Source organism: Paroedura picta, chromosome 6, assembly GCF_049243985.1.
Source record: "Paroedura picta isolate Pp20150507F chromosome 6, Ppicta_v3.0, whole genome shotgun sequence".
NCBI classification, from domain to species: domain Eukaryota; kingdom Metazoa; phylum Chordata; class Lepidosauria; order Squamata; family Gekkonidae; genus Paroedura; species Paroedura picta.
Window position 1 is genome coordinate 3,691,320 of NC_135374.1, and position 20,520 is coordinate 3,711,839.

Below are 20,520 nucleotides of genomic sequence, written 5' to 3' on the forward strand. Positions count from 1 at the left end.
TTGCTGCACTCTGTTGAGTGGTAGCTGCATGAGAGCCAATGTGTAGTGGTGAAAGGTGTCAGCTAGTCCCTGGGGGCCTGGAGTTCGAATTCTACTCATGCCATGGAAGCTGGCTTGATGACCTTGGACCAGTCACACTGTCTCGTCCTCTCCTGCTTTGCAGGGTCGTTGTGAGGATAAAGTAGAGGAGACAATGATGTAAGCCGGGGCAGGTTCCTATTGGGGTACAAATGACGTTGAATGAGTGAACAAGCGAATGAACAAACGAACGAACAAATAAACAAGTGAGCCCACCTTTAAGGTCCTGATTTCTGAACTGCATGAGAGAATTCCTAGCATATAGCTTCAAAAATATTTTTTTTCTGATTGCTTGTTGGAAACATTTATTTGCCACCTTTCTTCGCCATGGAGCTCACAGCAGCTTACAATACAAAGAAAAGGCAGAAACCCCAAATTTAAAATCACAATTTAGGACGACTTTAATCAAATGCCTCCAAACGATAAAAAGGGCAGGGCCCAGGTGCACCTTCCCGGGCAGGTTATTTCGGCTGCCACTGAACCCCCCCCCCTTGTGTGCCCACCAGGCGAGGTTCTGGGGTCAGTAAGGCAATCCAGAGGGCCTCTCCCTTTAGTCTTAATTCCTGGGCAGGAACCTAGAGAAGAAGAAGCAGAGTCGGTTTTCATACCCCATCCGTCGCTACCCGGAGGAATCTTTAAGCGGCTTACAGTCGTCTTCCCTTTCCTCTCCCCACGACACCCTGTGAGGTCGGTGGGGCTGAAAGAGCTCTGGCAGAACTGCTCTGTAGGGACAGCTCTATCAGGACTGCAACTGACCCAGGGTCATCCAGCTGGCTGCATGTGGAGAGACAGGGAGTCAAACCCAGCTCTCCAGATCAGAGGCCCCAGCTCTTAACCACAACGCCAAGCTAGCTTCGAGGAGAAGACGGATATCCCAGTCCCAAGCCGTCTGGGGATATCAGAGTCAAAACCAGCACCTTGGATTGGGCCTGGGAGTGTTTTGGTAGCCATGGCATCTTCCAAAGACTTCTGTGGCTCTGAGTTCCCCACCTCTCTGGGACATTTTTCTCCTTCCCTCGTCCTCCCTTTCTCCGTTTCATCTGCGCACCGACCCTGTGAATTAGGGCCTTTTGCCCTAATCTTCTCAATGGACCTGTGGATGTTGATGCAGCGGGGGGGGGGGCTCATCACAAGTATCCTGTGGTATCAAAATGGAAGACATGAAGCCTCATCTTTGGTCCTGCTAATTATTTGTAATCTGCATCCAGCAGGCCGAAGTATCTTGTTACAGGCATGCAAAGTTTTTGTTCATAAATCAGATTCGTCAATGAAAAAAAAAGCTTTTGACAAATTACTACTACTACTACTACTACTACTACTACTACTACTACTACTACTACTACTACTACTACTACTACTACTACTACTACTACTACTACTACTACTACTACTACTACTACTACTACTACTACTACTACTACTGGACTTATTGCCCGCCACTCTCATGTCTGACTTGTTTGTCCGAAGTTAAAACCCCATTAAAAACCGTACTGGATATATCATCAATATACGTAACTCAACAGACTCCAACAATTAAAACCGTATCTGACTATGCCCTTCTAACCCCTCCGTAAAAGTGGCTCCTCTTAACACTGGGGGCTTGTGATAAACCGGGTGGCTGGAGCCTTCCTGTGACAGGTGTATGCTCTTCACGGTAGAAGGAAGGCCTCTTTGGAGAAAGGGACAATGCTGCTTCCGGGGTGTCACCAGGTGCAGTGTACGGTTTCCTCCCCTAACAAATAATGCCTTTTTTATTTTGGAACTATTCTTCAGAACAGTTGAGTTGTTCCCATGCAGACTGATTCAAATAGCTCATGCAGTTTATTGGCCATTCTTATTTGTCCCCGTGTCCTCGGAGGAACTTGGGATTTTACTTAATTAACTCTGCTTCTGTCTTGTACCCTTTAGCACAGAGGCTCATCCTGGGATATCCATCCGTCCACCCGTCCATCCACCCATCCGTCCATCCACCCATCCATCCACCCACCCACCCATCCATCCATCCATCCTCCATCCATCCATCCATGCATCCATCCATCCATCCTCCATCCACCCATCCATCCATCCATCCATCATCCATCCATCCTCCATCCATCCATCCATCCTCCATCCATCCATCCATCCATCCATCCTCCATCCATCCATTCATCCTCAATCCATCCATCCATCCATTCTCCCTCATAGGTCTCACCTGGGTTAGAACAGACTGAAGGATGGTAATCTAATAAACCAGAGGTCTTCTGATGTTCTCATGAAGGCCTCAGCCGCCGTTCTCCATTGTTCAGCCACTGTAGGCCAGGGGTAGTCAACCTGTGGTCCTCCAGATGTTCATGGACTACAATTCCCATGAGCCCCTGCTGGCAGGGGCTCATGGGAATTGTAGTCCACGAACATCTGTAGGGCCGCAGTTTGACTACCCCTGGTCTAAGCAGTGCCCTGCACTCGGGACACTGTATAGAGAAGGATGTTTCTGGCTCTTTAAGCTGTAAATTGGCTCTGAGAGGGAGGAGAGGTCTGACTGCTAACAGTATTTCCTGCTCAGGCTGGCAGCAGCACTCCCAAGTCTAAGGCAGAGGTCACATCGCCTACTTCCTGGTCCTTTTGACGTGGAAATGCCAGGGATTGAACCTGGGACCTTCTGCATGCAAAACCAAGACTCTTCTACTGAGCCACAGCCCTTCCCCACCTGATGTCGGGAACCCGCTTGCTAACTGAAAAAACAGGGTGCCCCTTGAAGAAAACGTCACGCCAGGCCGGGTGGACGATACAACAGGAACAAGCTTTATTTCAGCAACGTGGAGTCCGCTGGTATGGAGTAAGAGCTTCCACCGAACTCCAGGTGGAAGCTCTCTTTTATACAAAACCCACCTCCTTTGGCTGTATTGCCCCACCCAGTACTTCCGGAGGGAACATGCTGATACAATCATGACTCATGCACATATGCGAGGTTTTCCGGGGTTCCCGATGGCCCATTTTCCTGGAACAAAGGGCCATCTCCGGGCCCTTGTCAAAAGGTGGAGGGGGACATTGAGGTTCTTTAGCGGCCATTGCCACCTCAACGATCGGGTGGGGCGCCCAGCTGCCGGCTTGCCTGTGATCACCATGCCCTACCTCCGTGATCGCGGGCGCCTCTGATGGCGGGGTTCGGTCTGGTTCCCAAGCCACCAAGGACCGAACCACGACATTCTGCCCCCCCAAAGGTCCATTCTCCAACCCCCCGGGACGGCCAGGATACCGCTTGTGGAAACGTTCAGTGAGTCGGGGCGCAAGGACGTCCGCTGCCCAGACCCATTCCCGGTCCCCCAAAGCGAAGTCCTTCCATTCCACGAGGTACTGCAACTTCCCCCTGTGGAGTCTAGAGTCCAGGATATCCGCCACCTCGTGGTGCTCCCCCCCCGGCAGGACCTCGGGCGCTGGCGGGGAAAACACGGGGTGCCAAACGTCACCGTCCGGAGTTTTTTTTAGAAGGCTCACGTGAAAGACGGGATGGATGTGCCGGAGGTTCTTGGGGAGCTTGAGCTTGACCGAAACTTCGTTGATCGGGGCCAAGACCTCGAAAGGCCCCAAAAACCGAGGGCCTAGCTTCTTGCTGGGCAAATTCAACCGGAGGTTCCGGGTGGAAAGGTAAACTCGATCCCCCGGTCGGATCTCCTCAGCTGGTCGTCTCTTCCGGTCGGCGTCCTCTTTCTGCGCTGCCTTGACTTTGTGGAGCTGCTCCTGCAGCGACTTCCAGCAGCTCCCGGCACGCTTCCCCCACTCGCGAAGGTCGGCCGATTCCCGGGCGGGGACCTCTCCAAGCTCCGGGAAGTGTCTCAGGTCTGTCCCGTAGACGACGGCAAAAGGCGACATCTCCGTGCTGCTGTGGTCTGCGTTGTTGTACGCGAACTCGGCCAGGGGGAGCAGGGGCACCCAGGTGTCTTGATGATAGGAACCGAAACACCGCAAGTACTGCTCCAGTACTTGATTAACCCGCTCGGTCTGCCCGTCCGTCTGGGGGTGGTAAGCGGAGCTCAGCCCTTGCTCGATGTCTAACAGGCGCAGGAAAGCTTGCCAAAACCGGGACACGAATTGTGAGCCCCGATCGGAAATCACCTTGTCCGGCAGCCCGTGCAGTCGGAACACGTGATCCAGGAACATCCGAGCCAACTGTGAAGCACTGGGGACACTGGCGCAAGGAATGAAGTGGGCCTGTTTGGAAAATAGATCTACCACCACCCAGATCACCGTTTTCCCCTTGCTGGGAGGCAAGTCTGTTATAAAGTCCATGGAGATCACTGACCACGGCCGGGTCGGGACCTCGAGCGGGTGCAGCAGCCCTTTCGGCTTGCCAACCCCCGGCTTGCAGGTCAGGCAGACAGGACAACCACTGACGTAAGCTTTTGTGTCCCGCCGCAGACTGGGCCACCAAAACCGCCGCCGGGCCAACTTCCAGGATTTTACGAAACCGAAGTGCCCGGCGGTCTTAGCATCGTGGCAGAGGCTGAGGGCTTCCCGTCGTAGCCCTTCCGGGACGTAGACAGCCTCCCCCCTCCGCCAGAGACCGGAGTCCAAAATCAAAGAGTCCCGGAGCTCAGCCAGCTCCTCGTCTGTCCCGTAGGCTGCCACTAGGCGGTCTCGGAGCGGGGCGGTCGCCGGGTCGGGCTCCCATTCCCCCCGGGCCCGACGCCTAGTGACGACCCCCCGTCCCAGCTGCTCCTCACCGAACACAGACCTGGTGCAGGGAGCGTACCCCTCCCCATGATGCGGCAGCCGGGAGAGGGCGTCCGCGAGGAAATTCTCTTTGCCGGGGATGTGACCCAGCTTGAAATTGTACCGCGAAAAGAACTCCGCCCACCTCATCTGCTTGGCGTTCAGGGATCGCGGTTGCCGGAGCGCCTCCAGATTCTTGTGATCTGTCCAGACCTCGAACGGCTCCTCTGTTTCCTCCAGCCAATGCCGCCATTCGGTGAGGGCGAACTTAATCGCAAACGCCTCCTTCTCCCAGGTAGACCAGTTCCGCTCCGTTTCGGCGAATTTTCGTGAGAGGTAGGCCGCCGGCCTCAGCTGTCCCGCCTGGTCTCGCTGCAGGAGAACCGCCCCGGCTGCTGCGTCGCTGGCGTCGACTTGTACCACCATCGGCTGGGTTGGGTCGACGTGCAGTAGCGTGGGCTCAGACGCGAAAGCTTGCTTGAGGGCCAGGAACGCTGCCTCCGATTTCTCATTCCAGCCGAGCGCTGCGCTGGGCCGCGTGGCGCGAGGACCTCTCCCCTTGGTACCTAGCAAGTCCGTGAGGGGAGCCACTACGGAGGAGTATCTGGGGATGAAGCCTCTAAAAAAATTAGCAAACCCCAGGAAGCTTTGTAGCTGTTTCCGGGTGCGGGGCCTTTCCCAGTCCAGCACCGCCTGCACCTTCTCGGGGTCCATAGCTATGCCCTGGGCTGAGATGCGGTAGCCCAAATAGTCCAGGGAGGGACGGTGGAATTCGCACTTAGCCAGCTTCACGTATAGGTGGTTTGCCAGCAGGCGCTTTAACACCTCCCTCACCAGGGTCACGTGCTCTTGGGGATCTTGGCTGTAGATCAGGACGTCATCCAAATAAACAACCACCCCCTGAAACAGAAGGTCCTGCAACACCTCATTAATTAGACTCATGAAAACCCCAGGTGCCCCGCTTAAACCGAACGGCATCACTTTAAATTCGAATTGTCCCAATTGACAGTTAAACGCCGTTTTCCACTCATCCCCCTCCCGGATGCGTACCCGGTAGTACGCCTCCCTTAGGTCCAGCTTAGTGAACAGAGTCCCTTTGCCCAGCCGGGCCAGCAAATCCGGGATCAGCGGGAGGGGGTAAGCGTTCCCCGCTGCGATGGCGTTGAGGCCCCGGTAGTCCTGGCACAGCCGTCGGGACCCATCCTTTTTCCGGACGAACAAGACTGGAGCTCCCATGGGACTGGAAGCGGGCCGGATGAAACCTCGGGCCAGATTTTTTTCCAAAAACTCCCGGAGGTCCTTGAGCTCACCCTCACTCATTTTGTAGATGCGCCCTTTGGGCAGTACCGCCCCCTCTGGGATGTTGATAGCGCAGTCCGTGCGGCGGTGTGGGGGTAGCTCGTCCGCTTCCCGCTCGCTGAAAACGGCTGCGAGGTCTCGGTACTCTGGCGGGACCTCGGGCTCTGGTTTCTCCTGCTGCGCCGCCGCCGCTCCCCTGGGACGCGCCGCCGTCCTCTTGTGGCTGGAATTCTCGCGGGGGACCCGATGCCGTGCACCCACCGTCAAGTCGAACTTCAGGGTCCCCGCCCGCCAGTCCACCACGGGGTTGTGTTCCTTCAGCCAATCCAGGCCCAACACCGCCCGATATCCCGCTACGGGGACCTGGATCAGCCACCGCAGCTCTTGGTGGTCCCCTATGTGGATGGCGATAGGACCCACCTCCTCCCCGAAAGGTCCCCCCTGAATCGGGCTGCCGTCCATCTGGACGAAAACCAGGGGAACCTTCCGAATGCGCTTCGGTAGCCCCAAAGCCCGGGCTATCTGGGGGTGGACCATGCTGTGGTCGCATCCAGAGTCCAAAAGAGCCTCCCCCACCCAACTTAGTCCGTTCTCCGGGTTCCGGAGCTCTAAAATTACCACGTTCGGAGGTCGCGCCTCATGCTGTAGGGGTTTTCCCTCGCACCGCGGGACCTGCTGCCCGGCGCCGTCTACAGCAGGTCCTGGCCGTTTCCCGTCGCCTGGACGCTTCCCGGTTCGTTGCGGAGGTCCTCCGCCCGGCGTGCCTGCTGGGGGCGTGTCGCACCTCCCCCCTGGGAGAGCCCGCGGTCCTCCCCCCCTTGCCGTTGGCACGCTGCTGCGAAATGTCCTGACCCCCCGCATTTCAGGCACAGTCCTTCCCGGCGTCTCCTTTCCCGCTCGGGGTTCGGGGGTCGTTTGGGGCGAGAGTTGTCGGGGCCCGGTCTTGGCGCCTCGGCTGACCCGCCTTTGGCCTCCCGGGGGGGGTGCGGCGGCCCAACCCAGGCTGGCTTCCAGCTTGGCGACCACGAAACACCACCCCTCCAGTGTAGACAGATCTTCTTCCGTCCCCTTGATCACGGCCCATTCCCTGAGCTTCGGGTTAAGGCCCTCCCGGAAGTACTCGATTTGGGTCTCCTCGTTCCAGGAGAACACCTTGCCTGCTTCCCTCCGGAAAATGTCTATATAGTCCATAACCCCCCTAGTACCCTGTCGAAGTCCCTTGATCCGACTCTTTGCCTTGTCCTCAGCCTGGGGGTCCTGGAATCGTCGGCGGAGCGCGACCACGAAGTCCTGCAGGTCCTGAGTTGCCGGGTCGCCGCGCTCGGCCAACCCCAGGTACCACTGACCCGCCTTGCCCTGGAGACACGAGGCCACCCCCCAGACCAAGTCCTCGGAGTCCTCATACCGGTCTCCATATCTCCGGGCATGCGTCAGCGCGTGGAGGAGGAACTGCGGGAGGTCGTCCGGCGTCCCGTCGAAACGCGCCTTAAGCTCTGGGGGGGAACGTTTTGGAGAGTAGTCCGACCCCCTCCGGATCCGGGATTCTCGGCGTCCGCCGTCTCGTCCTGCTCCGCTCCACCGGCTACCAACTTGCCCAACGACGCCGTGCCGCTCCCTGCCTTGCACGTCGCTCCTGCGTTGGTCCGGCTCTCGCCGCCCCGTCGGCTCACCTGCTCCCCCGAGATCCTCTGCTGTCTCGCCTCTCCGCTGGCCGTCTCGCCTACTCGGGACTGAAAACTGCTCCGGGTCGGGGTCCGGGGCCCGCTCACCAGTGCCGGGCTCGTCCTCGTCGCTGGAGGCGTCCTCACTCGACGCGATCCCCTCCGCCGTTGTATTACCAGTCCCTCCGGGCCCGGCCCGAGCTTGCTCACGGGCTTCAGCTGCCTGCAAGCGCCTGGCCAAGTCCGCCATGGCCCGCCGCAGGTCCTCTAGGGATTCCTCAGGTCTTACCGGGCGAAGCGCCTGCCTCAGCTGGGTGTCCCAGGTTGGGGCCAACCCCCCAGACCTCGGCGCGCTCCCCGCCGTGCTTGGGAACCCCATGGCCCGGCGCCTTCCCTTGGCCGCCGCTGCCGAGGGTCTCGGGGTCCCGGACAGCTGGTCCTGGCCCCCCGATTTTCGGAGGAAATCTCCCGGGGACATTAAACCCATGTTCCCGGGGTTCGTGGGGGTCGAGACCGCCTCGTTGCTTGAAAACGCCATCTCTGGATCCGTCCCGATAAGCGCTCGGATGCGATGCCGACCCTGGAGTTCGGGGGGAAGCTCTTACGATGTCGGGAACCCGCTTGCTAACTGAAAAAACAGGGTGCCCCTTGAAGAAAACGTCACGCCAGGCCGGGTGGACGATACAACAGGAACAAGCTTTATTTCAGCAACGTGGAGTCCGCTGGTATGGAGTAAGAGCTTCCACCGAACTCCAGGTGGAAGCTCTCTTTTATACAAAACCCACCTCCTTTGGCTGTATTGCCCCACCCAGTACTTCCGGAGGGAACATGCTGATACAATCATGACTCATGCACATATGCGAGGTTTTCCGGGGTTCCCGATGGCCCATTTTCCTGGAACAAAGGGCCATCTCCGGGCCCTTGTCAAAAGGTGGAGGGGGACATTGAGGTTCTTTAGCGGCCATTGCCACCTCAACGATCGGGTGGGGCGCCCAGCTGCCGGCTTGCCTGTGATCACCATGCCCTACCTCCGTGATCGCGGGCGCCTCTGATGGCGGGGTTCGGTCTGGTTCCCAAGCCACCAAGGACCGAACCACGACACCTGAAGGGTGGCAACCTATACAACCCATTCCTTTGGGGTTCCAAATTTTTCTTCTTCAGCCAAGCCACCTGCCTCTTGTACAGGGGTCTTCCTCTCCCCGTCTCTCAGCATTTGCCGAAAAGAGATGCAAATCAGGTCAAAGCCATCAACATGGATTTCTGGCCCAGCATCCATTCCTTTGGCCTGCCTGCCAGGGAGTCTTGTCCTAGCCCCTTGGTCTGCGGGGCCGAGACTTTTGCGTGCCAGGAACCTCCCGGGCCAAAAGATGGTTTATTAAAATACAAGCAACGGTTTCATTACGGGCCGGGCGAAGTGCCTTTCCAGGCCTAGCAGCTCTCTTGATTAAAAACTAACAATGCATGCCTTTCCCCGCTGGGTTTTTGCTTTCTGCGGGTGGGCCTTTCTGTTGTTCCATTTGTGCAATTTCAATATCAGGGGAGTGTACGTTTTAATTTCCACCGAGGCTGGTTCCTGCCCAGTTTGTAATATTAATAATGGAATGGGCGATAATGCAGGTCATCCATTATCTCACTCACACACACACACAAACACACACACACACACAGACTGAATGGAAGGCCCCTAAAGTCGAACTAACTCTTGGTTTTCCTCTCTGCATTCATTAGCTTAGATCAGGCTTTCTCAACCAGGGGTTTCTTGACGGCCCTAGAAGGGTTTCCTGAATGGGAGGGAGTTATTGTTGTTGTTGTTATTGTTATTGTTATTTAAATGTATTGCCAGCCTCTCCCCGAGGGCTCGAGGCGGGTTACAATTTCTGACTAAAACCCCCATAAAACCCCTTAAAACAGGCACAAAAATCAAACCATATTAAATACAATACAAAACCCCGTCGAAAAACCAGATAAGATGCTGCGGCGAAAACCATTAATGAATGGTTGATATATATTTTTTAATTTGTTAAACATTTATCGAGGGATGTGACCGTATGTGGTCATGTTGTCCTGCCCCCCCCCCCTACCAAAGTGGCCAGTGATGGGCCTGGGAGGAGCGGGAAGGGGAGGGGCCCTACCTAGGTGGGCGTGTCCACAGCTCTGCTTCCTGACCATATTCTTATGCACGATTGCTCCACTTCTGAGGTTTCTCGAAGCCTGAGAAACTCCAGAAGTGGTGGGTTCTCCATCTTTGGAGATTTTTAAGCAGAGGCTGGAGAGCCATCTGACAGAGAGGCTGATTCTGTGAAGGCTCAAGGGGGTGGCAGGTGACAGTGGATGAGCGAGAGGGTTGGGAGTGTCCTGCACAGTGCAGGGGGTTAGACTGGATGACCCAGGAGGTCCCTTCCAACTCTAGGATTCTATGAAAATTTGCAGCAGGATAGGAGCTGTGCACTGCGTGACTCATGTGGAGCTGTGGCGATGGTTTTGTGGCTGGCTCTGCCTCCTGCAGCAACCACCCTGCGGCAGCCACTTTGTTGCTGTACCTTGGGGTCAGAGGAGGTGAGCATTGGAGACCAGTAAAGGAGCCATGGGTGCTTGGGAATTCTAGGTCAGGAAGATTAAGTGGAGGGAGGGGGAGGGCCAAAATTCATGTATTTGAAGCTAGCCAGCCAAATCTTTTGTGGGTCTCTAGTTGCATATCTATTTCAGTGCCTTTTAAACGTATCAACAAGGACAATGGCTTACATATGGCCGTGTGAAGAAACCCATGCATGAAATAGCTTCTTTCCAAGCTGCTCTCTCCATCTCAGGCTATGCGCTCTGTTGGGTTTCAGCTAAGTAGCATTTTATCAGTTTGGCGGGTTTCTTTCTTTTCTTCTCTCTCTCTCTCTCTCTCTCTCTCTCTCTCTCTCTCTCTCTCCCTCTGTCCCTTCCTCCCTCCCTCCGTTCCCACCACCTCCCGAGGAAGCCTGTTCCACTGAGGAACCACTCACACTGTCAGGAACTTCTTCCGGAGGTTTAGATGGAATTTAGAATCATAGAGTTGGAAGGGACCTCCTGGGTCATCCAGTCCAACCCCCTGTACTAGGCAGGACACTCACAACCCTCTCGCTCATCCACTGTCACCTGCCACCCCCTTGAACCTTCACAGAATCATTGGGCCATTGAACTCAAACTTTGTTCTCCAAAAAGAAGAGGGGAGAGAGGGCTGGCATTCCCCCTTGGCATTTCCCTAGAGAGCTAGGGTGGGGTAATGGTTAAGAGCAGCGGCTTCTAATCTGCAGAACTGGGTGTGATTCCCCTCTTCTCCTCCATGCACAGTCAACTGGGTGACCTTGGGCCAGTCCCAATTCTCTTAGAGCTCTTCTCACAGAGCAGCTCTGTCAGGGTTCTCTCAGCCCCATACCTCACCGGGTGTCTGTTGTGGGGAGAGGAAAGGGAAGGCAACTGTAATCCGCTTTGAGACTCCTTCGGGTGGAGAAAAGCGGCCTATAAGAACCAACTCTTCTTCTTCTTCAGTAATCTCAGGGCTCTCTCAGCCTCCCCTCCCTCACAGGGTGTCTGTTGTGGGGAGAGGAAGGGAAGGTGACTGTAATCCGCTTTGAGACTCCCTCAGGTAGAGAAAAGCGGCATCTAAGAACCAGCTCTTCTTCTTCTTGGGAAAACCCTTCAGGGGTAGCCCATTCTGGCCTTGACAAGGACGCCAAGGGCCGGATTCAGAGCCAGGCATGGTGTGAAACACCCTAAAGATCTTCCAATGTGTCCCCCACCCCAAAGCTTGCGGCCTCTCCAGAAGCGAACTTGAAGCCTCACCTCCCCCCTCCCCGAAGGGAGTCTTGAAACTAGACACTGCAGGGTCGTTGTGATTGCCGTCCCGGCTGTTTGTTCCCTTGGTAACACCTCTCTTCTGTCTTCACTCAAGCGACGCTTCTGATGAAACAGGCCTGGCCCCAGACTTCCTCCTCTTGTGCCACGGAGGGTACCTTTCACCTCCCAGTGGACACTGGGACCGAGAACAGAGCTTACCAAGCCGCATCAGCAGCATTCAGTAAATAGAACTTTACTTCTGGGGTTATTGTGGGTGGATTTGCCTCCTCTCTTCTCCCTCTCCCTCTCCCTTGTCTATCTCTCTCTGTCTCTGTCTCTCTATCCTCTCTCTCTGTCTCTGTCTCTCTGTCTCTCTCTCTGTCTCTCTCTCCCCCCTCTCGTCTATCTTTCTCTTTTCTATCTTTCTCTGTCTCTGTCTGTCTGTCTGTCTGTCTGTGTCTCTGTCTCTCTCTTGTCTATCTCTGTCTCTCTGTCTCTGTCTCTCTCTGTCTATCTGTCTGTCTCTGTCTCTCTATCCCCCCTCTCTCTCTCATCTCTTTCTCTGTCTGTCTCTCTCTCTCACTCTCTGTCTCTCTATCTGTCTCTCTGTCTCTGTCTCTCTGTACTCTCTCTCTCTCTGTTCCCCCTCCCCTTTGATCTTTTGATTTGGAGGAGGGGGGCTTATGTTGCCTGTTTTTGCATTCGTCAGTTTGCCTCAGTTCCCTTTCGCGTTTAAATGGCAGAAGGAATAACGGGAGGAGGCCGGTGCTTCCCCGCTGGAAGCCAGGGTATTCGGGTTGCGATGTTCAGGACGTGCTCCTGCAGACAGCTCTTCTGCTGCACGACCCTCCCCTGTTGTAGCTCATCCATGCCGGCCACGCCCCCCAAGGAGAATCGGGCCCATTGGTAGGAAGAGGGCAGGAAGGGCCGGCATGCAGCCGCCCCACCTGCTCTGCGTAGAGTCCGGAGCAGCAAGTAGAACTGAGCCCCACGGCAGGCGGGCAGGGTTGCCCAACCTGGCCCTGGGGCCACCATGATGGCCCCCAGTCCTTCTCTCGGGGCTTGCTGAACTTTTCAGGACGTGGCTCCAAAATAAGGCAGTGCTCTGGTCTCGGCTGCCCTCTTTCAAATGAAAGGGTTCCCTCCCCCAGAGGACAGGAAGGGCCAGAGAGCCCCTGGGCTTCCCTTAGCGTGCGGCTTCATTCCCCCTTCCAAATTCCCTGCTTCCTTGGAGGAGTGATGAGGAAGGTATTCATTTGGCTCCACCTCCAGTGGCTGCCATTTTCATTTGGCTCCGCCTCCTGTGGTAGCCATTTTGGAGGGGCGCTCCTTACCCTCTGCTCGAAATTCTCAAGGCGCCTTGTGGGCTCGGAAAGTTTGGTAGGGAGGCAGGGAACATACCTCTGGGTGCACCTCTACACCTCCCTTCATCACACAGGTATCACCTGTTGGTGATTTTATAAACTGAGGCAGATGGGGAGTGGGTGGGCAGGAAGGGATGTGCCAGGGTTTGTCTCTTGTGGCCCCTCCTTGCAGACCCAGAGAATTGCTAATTGACACTGTGGGATGTTAGGAGAATTCCTTCCAGGCCAGGCTGGATTCTGGAGATTTTTGGGGATCACTTGGGCATGGAATTGGGGTCACTGTGGGTGGGCAGGTAGTTCCAGGTGAGTTCCTGCATTGGGCTTTCTCCATTCCGCAGGGCCTGCAAAAGGGAGCTCTTCCGCCAGGTCTATGGTTGAGGCCAGCATGGGAAGGAAGATCTGATGGGCCCCCCATAGTGATCTGTTTTCCCTCCTCTCACTGCTATATTAGTTTTCTTTTTGAGAAGTTAGTGGGGTGCAGTCCGCCATGTTCTTTTAAATGTTTTTAGGAGTCTGTTGTATATGGAGGTATGTTAATGGGATTTTAATATGGACATACTGTAACCTGCCATGAGCCAGTCATGAGAGTGGTGGGCAATAAGTCCAAATGGATGGATGGATGGATGGATGGATGGATGGATGGATGGATGACCCTGGAGGTCCCTTCCCACTCTATGATTCTATGATTCCAAAGCGGCTTACCCCCTCCTCCATTTTATGCTCACAACAACCTTTCAAGGTAGGCAAGGCCCGGAGCGTGTGAGCGGCCCAAGGCCCCCCTGCGAATTTCCGTGGCTGAGTGGGAGATTCGAACCTGGGTCTCCTGGATTCTAATCCGACTCTCCCCTCCACGCCACCTGGGTCTTGCACGCAGCTCCGATTCTGTATCAGGGAACAGTGAATGCAGAACCACGCTGGACCCCTGCTCCGATTCAGTCCGGGATGAATAAAAAAGCAAGGCAACACTTCTTGTGGACAAAGACACAAAGCTGCTCTTTCAAGTAATTTTTGTGCAAGACCAAATGACAAGCGGAACCCCCTGGGGAGCTCAGCAAATGTACCTCGTGGCCTTTATGTGCTGCGGGATTTACATCCTTGGTGAGCCAGGAAGAACCGATGCTCGGACACAGAACTGATGCTCTTTATGTGCTCTCGGACCGCGAGTCACTGGGGTGGAGCAGCGTCCTGCGCAGACTCATCTCCCCCTTCCCGTGGCCTTACCGGGTCAGGGTTGGACAAGAGAGAGGCAGGGCGGTTTATTGGCTCAGGTACAGGGCAGGAGGCGGGACATCCTGGGGCCAGTCTGGGACCGTTCATGGGGGGCTTCCTCTTGCAGAGCAAGGGGTTTCTTTTGTGAAATACGGCCAGCAGTTCCTCTGATTTTCTTCCTTTCTTTTTAAAGGAGAATCTCTTTTTTGTTGTGCTCACATTGTAATAGAGCCAGTCTGGTGCAGTGGTTAAAGAGCAGCGGCTTCTTATCTGGCGAGCAGAGCTCGATTCTCCACTCCTCCTCCCCCCATGCAGCCAGCTGGGTGACCTTCGGCTAGTCACAGTCCTGCTAGAGCTGTTTTCACAGAGCAATTCTCTTGGAGCTCTCTCAGCCCCACCGACCTCACAGGGGAGAGGAAGGGAAGGCGACTGTAAGCCGCTTGGAGACTCTTTTGGAGCAGTGAAAAGCAGGGTATAAAACCTAAGAGACACACAACAGGATCCTCAGGGGCATAAGCATTTGAGAGCCAAAGCTCCCTTTGATCAACAACTCTTTGCACCCTTTTGGGGCTAGCGTTTGTGTGCATGTGATAAACGCAGTAGGGTTGATCTAGCAAGAGGGTGGAAGGGTTTGCGAAGATGTGGGCCATCTCTGAGCATCTGCAAAATGCAATTCTGAAACCGTGCTGAACTATCCTATCCTTCCTATCCCTTCTACCTTCAGATTTCTCTTTCGATCAACACAAACTCCAGTTCCTAAAGTGTGTATATATAGGGGGGGGGGGGCTAGATTCTTGGTTTCCTTCATTTCCCTCCCCGCTCAAGGCTCCAGTGCAGTGCTTGTTCACAGCCTTGTGCAAACCCTAGAATGAAGTTTGAGTCCAGGGGGCACCATCAAGACCAACCAAGTTTAATTCTGGGGGTGAGCTTTTGCGTGCATGAGCACTTCCCCAGAGATTTCGTCCGTGCATCTGAAGGAGCGTGCCTGCACACAAGAACTGTTGAAATTTGTTGGCCTTACAGGTGTCACTGGACTCAAACTTTGCTCTTCTGCTTCAGAGCAGTATGGCGACCCACCTGAATCTAGCCACTGCGATAGCATGAAGCCAACTAGGTCTGATCCGCTGGAGAGAACCATGCTCAGGGTCACATATATTTGCACTTTTGATTCTTGCACCGTCCTCTGGGTGATTCCCCAAAGTCACCGATGTTCTCTAACTCCACATAAACCAGGGCACACCATGGCTGGTATAATCTCACCCTCAATTTGCTCACACTTTTTCATAAGGGGAAGAAGAAGAAGAAGAAAATCAGCACTGCTACCCACCCAAATCTGTTTTATTGAAATAATGTGTGGATTCTCCCCCTCACTGGCAGTCTTCAAGCAAAGGTTGGATGCACACTTTTCTTGGATGCTTTAGGATGCTTAGGGCTGATCCTGCGTTGAGCAGGGGGTGGGACTAGATGGCCTCTATGGTCCCTTCCAACTCTATGATTCTATGATTCTACAGGGCCTTGTTCTGCTGTGCAGGTCGATAGTTTGCCTCGATATTTGCATTTGCTTGGAAAGATGCCGGAGATTTTTCCAGTCCTGCAAAAAAAAAAAAAAAAGGGAAAAATTGTTCTTGTGGCTGACTAAAATTTCAGAATACGTTCTGTTTGGTGTCGTGGTTAAGAGCGGTGGCCTCTAATCTGGAGAACTGGGTAGGATTCCCCACTCCTCCCCATGCAGGCAGCCATCTGGGTGACCTTGGGCCACTCAGTTCTCTTCTGGCCTCGCCTTGTGCCAGTCACAGTTCTCTCAGAGCTCTCCCTCTCTCTGCCCCATCTGCCTCACAGGGTGTCTGCTGTAGGGAGAGAAAGAGAAGGCGATTGGAAGCTGCTTTGAAACTCCTTAGGCTGCCTAAGGAGGTGGTGAGCTCCCCCTCACTGGCAGTCTTCAAGCAAAGGTTGGATACACACTTTTCTTGGATGCTTTAGGATGCTTAGGGCTGATCCTGCGTTGAGCAGGGGGTTGGACTAGATGGCCTCTATGGCCCCTTCCAACTCTAGGATTCTATGATTCCTTCGGGTAGTAAAAAGCAAAGTATTAAAAAAACAGCTCTTCTTGAAAGATAACGAAAAGGACGCTACCCACCAGGAACTGCTGCAGCAGCCCTCCCGTTTCTTCCATGTGTTTTGCGCAAGGAGGCTTCCCTTTGGATCATGGCCAGGGTCTAAATGTTTGCAGGATTCACGTTGCCAGACCTTTAACCAGTAAAGACGCTGTTGAAGATACTGGCACGGATCTCCCTAATGCCGTTTTTGCTCCTTGTCTCCTCCACAGGGTACACCGCCGGAACCCCCTACAAGGTCCCGCCTACCCAGAGTAACAGCGCCCCTCCTCCGTATTCGCCGTCTCCAAACCCGTACCAAACTGCGATGTACCCCATCCGAAGTGCCTACCCACAGCAGAACCTGTATGCCCAGGTGCGTGGCCACGCAGGAGGAGGGAGGGGCACTGATAGGCCAAGGGCCGGATTCAGTATTCGGCAGTGTTCCAGCAAGGGGCTCTGGCTCAGTGGCAGAGCCTCTGCTTGGCAGGCAGAAGGTCCCAGGTTCAATCCCCAGCAGCATCTCCAGTGAAAAAGACCAGGCAGGAGGGGAGGGGAAAGACCTCAGCCTCAGACCTTGGAGAGCCATGGAAAGGGGTCATGGCTCAGTGGCAGAGCCTCTGCTTGGCAGGCAGAAGGTCCCAGGTTCAATCCCCAGCAGCATCTCCAGTGAAAAAGACCAGGCAGGAGGGGAGGGGAAAGACCTCAGCCTCAGACCTTGGAGAGCCATGGAAAGGGGTCATGGCTCAGTGGCAGAGCCTCTGCTTGGCAGGCAGAAGGTCCCAGGTTCAATCCCCAGCAGCATCTCCAGTGAAAAAGACCAGGCAGGAGGGGAGGGGAAAGACCTCAGCCTCAGACCTTGGAGAGCCATGGAGAAGGGCCATAGCTCAGGGGCAGAGCCTCTGCTTGGCAGGCAGAAGGTCCCAGGTTCAATCCCCAGCAGCATCTCCAGTTAAAAAGACCCCGCAGAACCGCCGCCAGTCCGGCTGACTTCCAATCCTGCTGTGGCCGGCCTTGCTGCTGGAGGGAAGACTCAGCCAAGCCCCGTGTGCCCCTCCCACCCACCCACCCACCCAACCCCCAGACTCCCACCAGCCCTCATTGCCACAGCCTCGGCCCCTCCACCAGCAACAGTTTTCGAGAGCCTATTGTATATTTATATTTTTTGCGCAATGGCTTTATTGCTGGTTCGCAGTAAACATCCACCAAAAGACCCGCACTTGTGCCCATCTCCTGGAGGGAGGTTCACAGCTCTATGGCTCTTCTAGCAGCGGCTGTTTCCAGGTGGTGTCCCTCCCCAAATCCCACTGGGCAAGGACGCTGCCCACTTGTCTGAAACATGGGCCACCCGGTGGATCGTGGCTTAGAAGAGCCAGCAGAGACATGCCACGCACCCAAACCAGGAGGCCGACAATGTCCATCTTGTCTACCCAGACCAGTAGTGGGTCTCCAGAGATTCAAGGGGGAGGGGTTTCCCATCACCCACTCTCCCATCATTTCTATTGGAGTTGCCGGGGATTGAACTTTGGCATGCCTGAGCAGATGCCCAGTCTGGTTTCCAAGCCACCAAGCAGTTCTCATTGACTTAGGGCAGCGGTTCTCAATCTGGAGGTTGGGACCCCTTTGGGGGTTGAATGACCCTTTCGCAGGGGTTGTGGCAGGGCAAGCAGCTTGACCGGGGGGGCGCCATCCACACAACAGCCTTGCGGGGTAGATCGAGAGAGAGCGTTCGTCTGTCTGGAGCAGCGGAAAAGAGCGAGATCAGCATGGTGGGACAAGAGGCAGAGCTGAACTGAGAAACCCCGGAAAAAAACCAATTTATATACAAACGTGAACAATTGATCTTCATGCCATTGGTCAGTTTTGGTTTAAGTTCTGTGAAAGAACCGCTGCTCCAAAGGAACTGGTTGTCCATTGTGTTGGACGAGATGCTGGGCTGGATGGTTTATTGGTCTGATCCATCAGGGCAGTTCTTAGGTTCTCATGCCACACAATGTAGGTTCTTACAGAGCTCTTTGTTTAAATCCTCTGAGTCTATCTTCACAAAATTGTCTGAGGTCATCCGGGAGCTGGGAATCAGGTCATCAGTATGCAGACGGCATTCGGCGTCCGCTCCCTCCTTTCCACCCAAGTCAAACAACGCAGCGGCCAGGATGAACAGACGCTTGGAGGCGGCAGAATGTCAGAGGAGAGTTAATAAATTGACGCTCAGTCGGCACCCTTTAAAAGGACTGTGCTGCTTGCTTCTGGGCCAGTCCGAAATTCTGGTGGTTAACATTAAAATCGGAAATTCCCTGGGACCGGAGTACCGACCAGTCTGCTTTCTCCCGGGCAAACCTCCTGGACAGCTGGACAGCAGCTGTACTTTTCAGAGGGCCCTGTGCCTTGCCCTTCTCAAAACTACAAGCAGCCACAGGAAATGGGGTCTTTGCTGCTATGAAATTCTGCTCTTAAACTCCCACCCTGTGCCAGAAAATGAGAGCAGGCAGAGCTGGGGAGGGGCCAAGTGGAGCTTTTGCCCAGCAGGACTTTTGATTGGCTGTTGGAGATCTGACTGTCTGTGCAGACTCTTTTTTTAACCCATGGCTTTTGGCACCAGCTGCCGGAACACCACAAGGGCCTTCACTGAGTATCCGTCTCGCCACCTGGCATGTGGCATTGCCCGCCACCCTTTATCAGAATTTCACAGGTGCCCCCGCAGGCTCAGAAAGGCTGGAGAGCCCCGAGGCAGAGAGCCATTGTCTTTTTACTGGCGCGTTCCTTAGTTGGCACATAGGGTGGCCGAGACTGGCTGGAGATTTCGGGGTGGAGCTGGGGGAAGGCAAGGATCTCAGCAGAGATGTGATGCTCTAACAGAGGTGGCCAAATGGTGAAATGGTGGCTCGCTCTCCAGATATCCATGGACTACAGTTCCCATGAGCCCCTGTGACCCACCCCTAAGTGATGGAGACAACCCTCCAAAGCAGCAACACCCCCACCCCAGCAAATTCTCTCTGTTGCCTGGAGTTCAGTTGTAATGGCAGGAGATCTTTAGGTCCTGCCTGGATGTTGGCATCCTTATAGGCATCTCTGTTCTATTGTGTCGTCTTCCATTGCCTCCTGTAATGTCCTAATCAAGAAAGAACGACCAACAATGGCTAGAGAATATAAGTAAAGGTAAAGGTCTCCCCTGTGCAAGCACCGGGTCATGTCTGACCCTTGGGGTGACGCCCTCCAGCGTTTTCATGGCAGACTCAATACGGGGTGGTTTGCCAGTGCCTTCCCCAGTCATGACCGTTTACCCCCCATCAAGCAAGCTGGGTACTCATTTTACCAACCTCGGAAGGATGGAAGTCTGAGTCAACCTTGAGCCGGCTGCTGGGATCGAACTCCCAGCCTCATGGGCAGAGCTTTCAGACAACATTTCTGCTGCCTTACTAAGAGGCCACAATATAAGTAACACGATTCAAAAAAGCCACCCGTTCAAGCTGGTTTTTGGCCACAGACTTCTTCCATCAATGAAACAGGTCAGAGCTCCAAATGGAAAGAAGCAATTATATGCAGGAGCAGCTTAATTTGGTCGCCTTATTAAGTCTTGGAGCCAGTCAAGGGCCTTGGCAGCCATTCGGAGCTCCAACCTGCTTGGTTTCATTGATTTAATTTCAACCAGTTTGAATTTCGGTCAATCAGTTCAATCAATGAGGACCCCGACGGAGATGTCAGCGTTCCGCAGGGCCTACAGAACGGAGCTCTTCCGCCAGGTCTTCGGTTGAGGCCAGGATTAAGATCTAGGCCCCCCCACAGGCTACGCTATAACAGCAAGTGACCCTCCCTGGGGTTTGGCTGTGAGTAGAGGGAAGTTTTTAGCTATCTTGTTTTGCCGGGGTTGTGAGGTTTTTTTAATGGAGGAGAGTTTTTAATGGGTTTGTTGATGTAACCCACCTCAAGTTGTCTGAGAGACGCAGGCTAAAAATTGAATAAACAAACAAACAAAGTAATAAGTAAACAAACAATAAAATAAAAGAAGGCTGTGACTGAAAATTAGCTTGGACCGGTGACTTTTTCCCATTGTATTATTTACACGTCCATGTATTTTATAGCCATGGTTGGTTATCTGAAATATTTGTATTTTGTACTGTTTGAGACAACGTTGTATTTAAAAAGGACTCTCAATTCTTCTCGTGTTTTACTCGAATTAATTCATATTTGTGCAATAACTGTTGAGTTGTTGATATTTCAACCAGGAGGGTGGCAAAAGGTCTCTTGGGGTAATATACAGCCACCACATGTACATAGTACAGGGCCACCAACTGGGAGCAAGCAGGACTCTTTTCACTCCTGAGG

At 54.3% G+C, this 20,520-nt stretch overlaps 1 protein-coding gene across 5 annotated transcripts in view; it reads left to right on the top strand.

Moving 5' to 3' along the window:
- The window catches only part of FAM168A (family with sequence similarity 168 member A), a 150,822-nt gene that overhangs the window by 120,894 nt on the left and 9,408 nt on the right, over positions 1-20,520 (top strand). For 3 of the 5 annotated variants that reach the window (XM_077341216.1, XM_077341218.1, XM_077341217.1), the window contains 2 exons: positions 11,647-11,772; positions 16,431-16,573. In XM_077341216.1, coding sequence (XP_077197331.1) covers positions 11,647-11,772; positions 16,431-16,573 — 269 coding nt within the window. The remainder of the gene's footprint in view (positions 1-11,646; positions 11,773-16,430; positions 16,574-20,520) is intronic. The other 2 variants (XM_077341219.1, XM_077341220.1) reach the window with 1 other exon arrangement.